We start from the raw sequence: 9,994 nt of genomic DNA, 5'->3' as shown, positions 1-9,994 counted from the left end.
GAGGACCCAGCGACTTCGATCCAAACAGCAACACTTCCCGCTTTTGCTATTGTATTTCATTTTCAGTTATACTAACACTGGGTGTTAGAATCGAAGCTAGTCGGATTCTTGAAATTCTCCTAGATGGGCGGCTTTTGTTTCTGCCCCAGGAAAGACAAACGATTTCCCCATCTAATGCAGAGGTTGGCCTCTCTCTTCTTTGTAAGTTTATGCACCCAGAACGTCTAAAGATTATCCTTCGAGTCCCGCCCTCATTCCTTAACTGTCAATCAGGATGAGTGAAGCGTAAGCAAGCCAATCGAGTCTGGCTACCGTATATGGGCTGCAAAAATCCTGCTCATCAGGAGATGCGGCAAAGGGCAGGGTTTTTCAACCTGGGCAACTAAAATGGGTGGACTTCAACTCCCAGAATATGCTGCTGGGGAATTCTGGGAGTTGAAGTCCATCCATCTTAAAGTTGCCCAGATTGAAACACATTGAGATAGAGCTGTCCCTTTGCTGCCATCTTGTGGTCAGCTGGATTTTTGCAGCCCAAATACAGTAGGCCTGCCAGAGATCTAGGGCTCATGTCTCCATGACCACTCGCTGGGGAACTGCTTTTAGATGCCACATCCATCGGTGTGACATTGCCTTTATCTCATCAGATATATTTCTCAGCCCGGAGAAAGAGACAGGCACTTCCAGCTAAATGTTGTTGGTTCTGTCCCCAGTGAGTGCGTTACAAGTAGTCCTTGTTCGGTGACCATTTGTTCAGCAACTGTTCAAAGTTACGATGGTGCAGAATGAGGAGACTTATGATTGTTTGTCGTAGCTGCGGCTGTCGCAGCATCCCCACAGTCATGTGATCATGATTTGGGCGCTTGGCAACTGGCTCACAATTAGACATTGCAGTGTCCCATGGTCACACGGTCGCTGTTTGCGACCTTCACTGCCAGCTTCTGGCAAGCAAAGTCGATGGTGAAGCCAGCAGGAGGTTCCAGATGGCAACTGTGTGACCGTGGGAAGCTGTGACCGTGTGGGATTCGCCTAACAACAGCTACTGGAATTGCTGCAACTGCTGTCGTAAGTCGGCACAGTTGTGTGATGTCACATTTTATGACTGTGCCGTGTAGTGATGGAGTTTCTGGTCCCAATTACTATAGTTAAGCAAGGGTTACCTTAATTAATTAATTACCTTAAAGTGAGGGTTGCTGCTGTTTCTGCTGAAAAGGGCTTTTGCTTTTGGAGAAGGAACGCCACGTTTTGTCTACTTCACAGGCTCTTTCTGGAGGCTGCTGGTCATGGCCGTTGCAGCCAGAGCTGCTATCCCCTTGCAGAATTAGTCAAGGACAGAGCTTGCCCATTATCAGTTGCTCCTTCCCTTGTGTCACCCTGCACAGGCCTCTTACCTCTGACACGGGCTGTTTTTGGACATGGGTTTAACTCTGTTTCAGAAGAGCGCTAGACCCGTGTTCCAAAATAGCTCATTTGACAGGCCAGAGTCATGGAGTCCTTCTGCCCCTGTCATCTGACAATGGGGTAACTTGGCTGATGGCTAAACTGCCATTCCAAGCACCTGCCTACACTTGTCCCGCATTGCCCCCCGACATATTAGGGAGAGCAATTGGGGAAGCAAAGCTAGGATTTTCTCTGACTTGCCCTGTGTTAAAATGAAGGATGGCCTTGTTTCCTGGTCTTGTAAATAAAGTAGAATAGGGCAGAACATTTCCTGCTGGCACCTTTTCTGCTGACAGAAGGTTTGCCCTTTAACACAGCCACCTGGCTGTGCTGGTAGAAAGTTATTTTGCTGGCCTCAGAAGCAGACAAGAAAGGGAGGAGCAGGCTGTTGCTAAGAGAGTTCTAGACAGTTGCTGTGTTTCTTGTATCCTTACCTGGTAATTCACTTAAGGACCCCTTACTAATTAGTAGGTGTAGCAATCTTTGTAAAGCCAGCAGAAAATTATCTGTTATCTCACTTAGGTGCTTAATTGCCACTTAGGAGAAGATGAATGCCAGATAGGGAGAACTGTTTATTGGTTCACAACAATCTCTCCCAAATAAGAATTTGTATACAATCCTTCTGAGCAGCCCTGTTTAGGATTACATGGAAAATAGTTTGCCAGGTAAGACTTTAGCAGTCACTCTTAATCTTCCCTGTTGTACTAGGGCAGCCTTCCTCTAATCTGATGCTTGGCCCCTCAGGAAATCTATGTTTGGACATCTCAGGGAGCTGCAGCCCAATACACCTAGAGTAGAGAACTCTACACTAAACCCTATGCTTCAAGTATCCTTATTATAGCTGGCTGCAAACATCCAGACAATCATTAGAAGGCAGCAGAGGGATACAGAATTCTGCAACTCTTTGCTGCCATCTAATGGTGCTTTGAATTTATGCAACACAGAAATGGATCTAATGTTCCTCATGAACTGTAAAAGTGAGATGCCCCAACCATAGGGGTATATGCAGCTGTAACTTAGGATAACATTTCATACATTTCTTTAATGCCTGGATAAAGTTAAAGAACTCAAGGAAGCAGTTACTGACTGACAGTCTGGGTGATATATCTGTTGGCTCATAAAGGGTTGTAAGTAACGGAACAACTTTACAACAAAATACTTGGATGTGTAGTGTACATTTCTTACTTGTCAAGGTGCCACAGGACTGAGTTAGTTTGACGAGACTCTTTGTCATATCTAAAAAAGAAACATGAATGCAGTGCCTTGCAATTCCGTTGATGGACGGTAGAGAGTGGCATTGGATCATCTCTCCTGACGTCTCCATTTCCTCTGCCAGAATTCCCTCAGAGGAATGAATGAAGTGACAATAGACCGCTGTGGGTTGTTGTCATGGGGGCACTGACAGAGCTGAGAAAGAACTGGCTCTAAGACAGCAGAGTGTGTGAGTGTCGACTTTTGAGCCTGAGGCAGGCCAGGATGAGGGGTCATTTATGAATCACCTATCTCAAGCAAATTACTCATTTGGATGCTGATCAGTTGGCCATTGGCCAAGCAAGTTGGCCAGTGATGGATTTAGTGCTAATATAGAACAGAGATGGAGCAAATCCCTGCTTGTTTCCATGGCCGATTTCCAGTGAACCTTGTTTTCAAGTGTCCATGAAGCTTCTTAAAATAATTCCTCTGGAGCTGAGATACGGTTTGCTGTATCCTCTTTCCTGAGCATCTGTATCTTTGCTCAGTTCTTTCACAAGCATTCTTCCAATTCAGTTTACCTGATAGAATTAAGAGAGGAGCTCCTATAAGGTTTTACCTTCCTTTGGTGCTCCCAGGAGTGTGCTAGGTGTTTGGGCTGGACGAGGGCCTGATCAACGCATTTTGCCAGTCCCCCTTTGCAAACAGGAAGAGGTTCACTTTCGCCTTTGCATAAATGCTAGACAACCCTAATATTGTCATACGGGGGGTTGTCGGAGCAAAGAGGTAAAGTGGCTTGGAGAACATGAGCGGCAGAAATGCAAGAAACTGGCAGTTCACAATCTGTGTGTAGTGATGGGTACCAGTTTTTAGGGTTTGATTGGAAGTGTTAGTATTTCAACTTTTTTCTCCGGGTCCCCAAAGTAAAGGGCTGGGAATCCTAACTGACTGCTCTCTGGTTGGCTTTAGTGGTTGCTATTTTCACTTCCCAATTTACCCTTAGGCTGACCAGACACCATTCTTTCTCCATTGGGCTTCAGGAGGCTTCATCTCTTAGTTGGCATCCTTCTTTTTCCTGGCTCCATCCCTTCATCTCCTACATGTGAACCTCAAGAGAGAGACTATCAGCTGCCCAGTACAAATGCTCCTTTTATTCAAAGGTTAAGCTCATCTTGTGCATGTTCATTCGTGACATTTAAAGTATGTTTATGCTGTGCACTGGTGTCAGAGTTGTCACAAGTTAGAGGGGGACATGGCTTTGGTCAAGAAATAAACCAGGACCCATCTTGTATAATGAAGGACAAAAGAACCGAGACAAAAGTTTCCTAAGAAACTTAGGAGTGATTCTAATACATGGATCAAATCGAAGTAGAACTGAGGAGACCTAGGTTCAAATCTCTACTTGGTTATTTAGCTTCCTTAAAGAGCTTGGGCCACTTGCTTCCTTTCAGCCAATCTTACAAGGCTGATGTGATAATAAAGTGTGTGGTGGAATGAGGGGAGATGTTCACACATCTATGAGCCTTGAACTCCTTAAAGGAAAGGTGGGTTCTAGATGAAATAAATATGCTGAATAATATAATTAATAGCCAGTTGTTGGTGTAAGAGGTGGCCCAAATCTGAGGCATCAGAAAAAAATACAGGTAGGATCCTTCCCCACACACATGAATATGTGGTAAGATGATGATGATGGCTGACAACTTATATTTCTATAATCGTATCTCAAAATTTTGCCTTTTAAGGTGCACCAAATATTCCTACCTAGGGAAGATGAGGGGGGAATACACTGGGATGTTAAGGGTGAATGAAATACAGATAGCTGTCATTTTGTTTCTAGAAATACTAGAAGCAAAACTGGGATGAGATCTTAGCCAAGGGTTGGCTGGTCAAGGTAGAGGACATCCGCAGTCTGGGAGTAGTAGCCATAGGTAGACATCAGGTCACTCAGTAGAGAAGAATGACAAAATAACATGTTTGACCTCTGCCCCATCTGGGGGTAACCTTCACGTTTCAGTCTAAAATACGCTCTAGGCCCAGAGATTAGAGACCCATGAAAGGATATTTTAGGCTTAAGGAGAATGCCTTATCACCTGAATTTGTCATCTGCTTATATTAGCTGGTGAGGAGTTCTTGACATTCTGTCACATTATTGGCACCCAAATGAAGACTGGGTGCCAGTGCTTTGAGGTCCAGGGTGATAGGAGAGGAGTGAAAGCTGTGAAGTGGGCACAGCCTAATGTGTTTGCCTCTACCCCCACCCCCCCATGTCACTGGCATAAAACAAGATTAGTGATGGAACTGTGTCAGATTAATCTGAGCTCCCAGCTGCAAATCCATCTCAGCTCTCACCTCTCTGACCTTCAGCCTATGTTGCTACCATCCACCAGCATGGCTAGCAGCTGTTTGTGCCAGGATTTTTCATAGCTATGATATGCGTCAAGCTTTGGGGAGCAGATGTTTATACTGAGATTTTTAATGTGGTGCTGAGATGATCTTTCTTTCTTTCCTTCCTCCCCAATCCATCCTTCCTCCCCATCCATTCCTCAGAGTTAGCCATAGAGCAAGTGGATGGATGATGGGCACTGAGCCCAGCAAAGTAGGAAATAAAAAGTTCTGATCCAGGTGCCACAACCGTTTAACAAGTTTTCCTGTGTCTCTTTGAAATGAATGGGAATACATTAGCAGGAGATGGAATATTGACCTTTTTTGTTATCATTCATATCCAACACAGAGATATGAGAGAAGAGAGCAGAACGACTCTAAATCTGTTGTTCTCTTGTTTGCCTCCCTCTCCTTTTAAAAATTAATTTTTAGAGTAGGCTACAATTCATCTCCATATTGATTTGAAAGTTTATATGTAGGTGTTCCACAGGTCCAAAAACCTCATGCGGCCATAACAGGTTGCATTGCATTTTTTAACACAAACACTTGTTTTTGTAGTTGATTATTCTGCATGCATTTTATGCACTACACTACATTATCCATTCTTATAAAGAAAGATTCCCTTTATTTAAAATGTTATCAACCACAATAATAAACCTCACAGCATGTGTGCTTGTTAAGAATTTCCAGTTACTTTTGCAGGACTATTAGAAAAGACTTTCTCATCTGGGTTTGAGAAAGGGGTGTTCCTGGGATGTAAGATTAGGTTATTGCACTGTGGATCTCGGTGCACCTGAAAAGAAATGCATGCCCCTAAGCTCTGCAGAACAGCCTCCCTCCGCTGCATTTTCATTATAGACCAGACATATTCCAGTTCTATAGAGTTCCACTGACCCAGCAGTTCCACTGTTCACAGAATGCTTCTTCTCCATTTGCTTCATGGTGCTTCATATGTAAGACCGTTACGATGGGGCAGCCATCAGCAGAGCATCATCAAGCATCCTCTTATATAGCTTTCAAGCTCCATACAATAAGCATATGGTTGATGCTTCAGACTCCCATCTATCTACTGTAATCTTAATTCATATTACCATAAACATCAAGTTATATATGGGCTGTTTTGAGGCCCATGAAAAAGGTATTCTTTCTCTCAAGTTTCCCTTGTGTTTCCCCTTCCCTCTCACATACACATATTTCTATAACCCCTTAACCATCTTCAGAGACAAATGATCCTAGAGAAGCCTTCCGTTTTTTCCATGGTATTCCTTCTGGTAATGGCCAGGCTGAGACCTTTTCCTTTGAGGGACAGACAGTCAGAGTATGCAAAGATGATCCTTTGGCCAATTATTTCAACAGCCCAACTATGTGAAGTCTGGTGATGGTGCTAACCCACCTTTCCTCAGCTCTCCTCATTTCAGGGACATGGATCACGTCACGTGGCAGAGGCTGTTTCATTCTCCACACTCACCCGCTGGTTTTCCTGCCTTTCTTCTTCCTCTTCTTCCTCATGGCAGGTGGTAAGTGCCACTTCATTCTCATAGCAGAAGGAAGAACGAGCAGCAGTGGTTCCAACAGGTGAGGCCCTGTATTTATGGCTTAGCTCCTTGGAACTGCATGCTGGGGTCCCAGGCACCTCATATGTACGATGGAAGTGCTGGTAATCAACCTCATAGTGACCACGCCGTTCAAAGAGTACAGGTTCAAAGCGGTGCCCCCAGCGCAGTTCACTCGGCAGATAGGAACTACGGCATTGAGTGGTCATTGCTGTAGCTTCTACCATACCTTCCAAAATGACCACCAGTTCAAAGTCAGCTTTTGCCAGCTCCACAGGACCATACTCATACAGAGGGCTTTCAGCATCAATCACATGCACAATTGTCACAGGGGACACCAGAAAAATGCGGTCAGTGCCACTGTCAAAGCCCACATTAACGTCACTGTGGTCCAGGGGAATGTACTCGCCTTCAGGGGTCACACGAGGCTGTGTGAAAAGGAGACAAAGGAAGAAGGAGAGATTATATATTAGACTGTGTTTATTTATAAGGCACAGGGTATAAAATCTATCCTATGGAGCCAGTAGCCATTTCTGTGACTATGATTGGAAGAAAATGCCATTGCAGTTGTTGGCTCTCTCTGTGTACAGTCTGGATCACACCAAGGTTTCATTACATGATTTTCATATGCTGTGGAGAGCTTAAACAGCCTATTTGTATTTGTGAACATGCACTATGCCGCTCGGAAACCAACCTTGTATTCATCATTCCTTCCAGATCCATCATAATTCACTTTCTCACTCCTTGAACCCTTCTATTTATCCATCCTGCATTGCATCCATTCATAAATTAGTATTCCTGTTGCTAATGCTCTCAGTCTTCCAACCAGATATATCCCCTCCAAATTTTCTCCCTAGGAGGATATCCAACTTGCTCTTCCACTCTCTTCCCAATCTAGACTTTTTTCATCCTTTCCTATGTACCTATCTAGGTGTTTTTAACCTGTTCAATTGTATCCGATTCTTGGAGACTCCCTGGACAAGTCCCTGTGGTTTTCTTGGCAAGGTTCTTCAGAAGTGGTTTGCCATTGCCTCCTTCCTAGGGCTGAGGGAAAGTGGCTGACCCAAAGTCGCTTGGCTGGCTTTGTGCCTAAGGTGGGACTAGAACTCAGAGCCTCCCGGTTTCTAGTCTGGTGTCTTAACCACTACACCAAACTGGCTCTCATCTATCCAGGTACTGCTTTAGTAGTTCTGGAAGGATAAATTTTAAAGTTCTCCCAAATGTCTTACTGCCCTCCTCTCTGTTACCCATCAGTGTCTCACCAACACTCTCCTTACCTGCAGCAGCTGTGCACGGACATGGGCCTCTACCAGGTGGCTCTTCCGCAGGTTAGCCACACGCCACATAAGGCAGAGCTTTCCGTCACGCATGGCCACCACAGCAGTGTCGCTAAAAACAAGGGTCTCGTTGCGTTTCTTTGGCTTGGCTATCTTAGCCATAATTGCACCAATGATGAAGGCATCAATGATGCATCCCAGAATGCACTGCAACACCACAGCCAGGACAGCGGATGGGCATTCCTCTGTCACGCTACGGAAGCCATATCCAATGGACGTCTGTGTCTCCAAGGAGAAGAGGAAGGCGGCCATGAAACTGGTGATCTCGGAGAAGCAAGGCCTTGAGTTGGGTGGGTGCTCAGGTGCAAGGTCTCCATGAAAGGCAGCAATGAGCCAGAAGGTGAAGCCAAAGAGAAGCCAGGAGAGCACAAAAGAAAGGCAGAAGATAAGAAACATCCAGCGCCAGCGGATATCCACACATGTGGTGAAGATATCAGTGAGATACCGCTGACCCTTTTCACTCATGTTGACAAACTGCACATTGCAGCGGCCGTCCTTCCTCACAAAACGGCTGCGTGGCTGGATGGTGACAAGCTGGCCATTGTGGCAGCTTTTGGGGGATTCCACCGGCTCGTCTTCTTGGAGTTCTCCTGTCCCACCAGCCCCGCTGAAGCGCCGGATGACTTTGGCCACCCCCATCTCTGAGGTACGGGGCTTTGCCCTGGCCAAGGCGAGGTTGACAAGGGGGAACTGATGGCCCAGCCTGGTTGCTGGGCAAAACAAGCTGATCCTGGGGAGGTGTTAGCAAGTGATCCTATGGTGCAGATGTTCCTTATAAGTTTTTGTCAACCTGGAGTTGGAAAGAGGAGACAAAGGATGTGATCAGCTTATATATGCTAAAAAAAAGTTTCTTCATTTACTTCAGTCTTTGATTTTTCAAAGGAATGGTGGGAAGCTAAAGCAAACTGAAAGAGAGGATTTTTCATTCAGTACTTTAGAGCAGTGTTTCTCAACCTTGGCAGCTTGAAGATGTGTGAACTTCAACACCCAGAATTCCCCAGAATTCTGGGGATAATCTGCTTACTTATTCAGCAACTAGAGTACTGCTCTTCCATCTCAAAGGTTATTTTCTCAGCTTACAGAACACTTCCAGTCTTAGAAGGAACATTGCTTTCCTGCAGGATCTCAAACTGTATAGAGTTTTTTTTTAAACAGAGTGAGAACCGTGTCTCAAAGTTTGCAGAATTTTATTATGGCTTATTGTGATTTCAATCCTTTTCTCATTTCTAAAAAGAGAGGGGACTGAAGTCAACTTTACTGAGAAACCTACATTACTATGAGCCTCAGGGCAGAATGGAACCATTAGAGGTAGAGCGCAGAGCACACAGTGCACGCTGCCATGTATAGACTGCAGCTAGGCACAAACTGAGATTGCAGTTCTGAAACCTGAACAGACCAAGCTACTTTTCATTGGACCCAATATGATGATTTCATATATAAATGCATTTTAAACTGGCAAATGAGCCTCTGTGAAAAGCCCTGATTGCTTTGTGACTTTTAAAATGCTTCTACCACAAATATGATGCTATTGTGATTTGGGGATTTTTGACTCCAGGGACCAGATAGCTGCAATTTTAAATCTTTTTTGGAGGACACTCAAATCAAGTTAAGATGCCACAATGTTCAGGCTTATCCTATTTCTTTTCAGGTGGACACAACTCACCTCATTTTAACAATCTTTTTTCACCTGCTTAGGGCACTGAAAGTGAAATGCTAGGACTCAGAAAGATGGTTTTCTACCACTTAATGGGGGTGTTTGCCTATTGGAGAATCAATATGCTTTCAGTCATTTCCCATTTGGGCTTCTATTGATTCTTCTGTCAGTGTATCACTTAAAATCAATCTCTAGCTTTGCTAATATAACAGCAGTCTTGTTTTTATTCATTTTCACTCTTGTGTGTCCCAGTTAGCATTAAAGACAAATTTGGAATGTATGTATGTATGTATGTATGTACTATATATATGTATGTACAGTATGTCACTTCAGCAAAGGATGGTTACCTTGTGGTGCTGGAGCTTGAGCACCTCAATGATGCCATGAGCTAAACCGTGAAGGGCCACCCAAGACGGGAAGGTCATGACAGAGAGGTCAGG

The 9,994-nt window shown here is 44.6% G+C and overlaps 1 protein-coding gene across 1 annotated transcript; it reads right to left on the bottom strand.

The window, feature by feature from the left end:
- Positions 1-6,247: 6,247 nt before the first annotated feature.
- KCNJ14 (potassium inwardly rectifying channel subfamily J member 14) lies at positions 6,248-8,539 on the bottom strand. Its single transcript, XM_063303041.1, has 2 exons — positions 7,841-8,539; positions 6,248-6,991 (listed from the first exon to the last, which is right to left on the bottom strand). The coding sequence occupies exons 1-2, from the start codon at positions 8,537-8,539 to the stop codon at positions 6,443-6,445; spliced, it is 1,248 nt and encodes a 415-aa protein (XP_063159111.1). The 3' UTR covers positions 6,248-6,442.
- Positions 8,540-9,994: the final 1,455 nt, after the last annotated feature.

Source organism: Candoia aspera, chromosome 4 (genome assembly GCF_035149785.1).
Source record: "Candoia aspera isolate rCanAsp1 chromosome 4, rCanAsp1.hap2, whole genome shotgun sequence".
Classification (NCBI taxonomy): Eukaryota; Metazoa; Chordata; class Lepidosauria; order Squamata; family Boidae; genus Candoia; species Candoia aspera.
The sequence above is the reverse complement of the archived record's forward strand: the minus strand, read 5'-3'. Positions and strand labels throughout refer to the sequence as shown.

Coding starts and splice junctions, on each gene's coding strand:
- KCNJ14 (XM_063303041.1), bottom strand. CDS start 8,539: ATGGGGGTGGCCAAAGTCATCCGGCGCTTCAGCGGGGCTGGTGGGACA. Junction 6,992..7,840: donor TCCGTGCACAGCTGCTGCAG/GTAAGGAGAGTG, acceptor CTTTTCACACAG/CCTCGTGTGACCCCTGAAGG.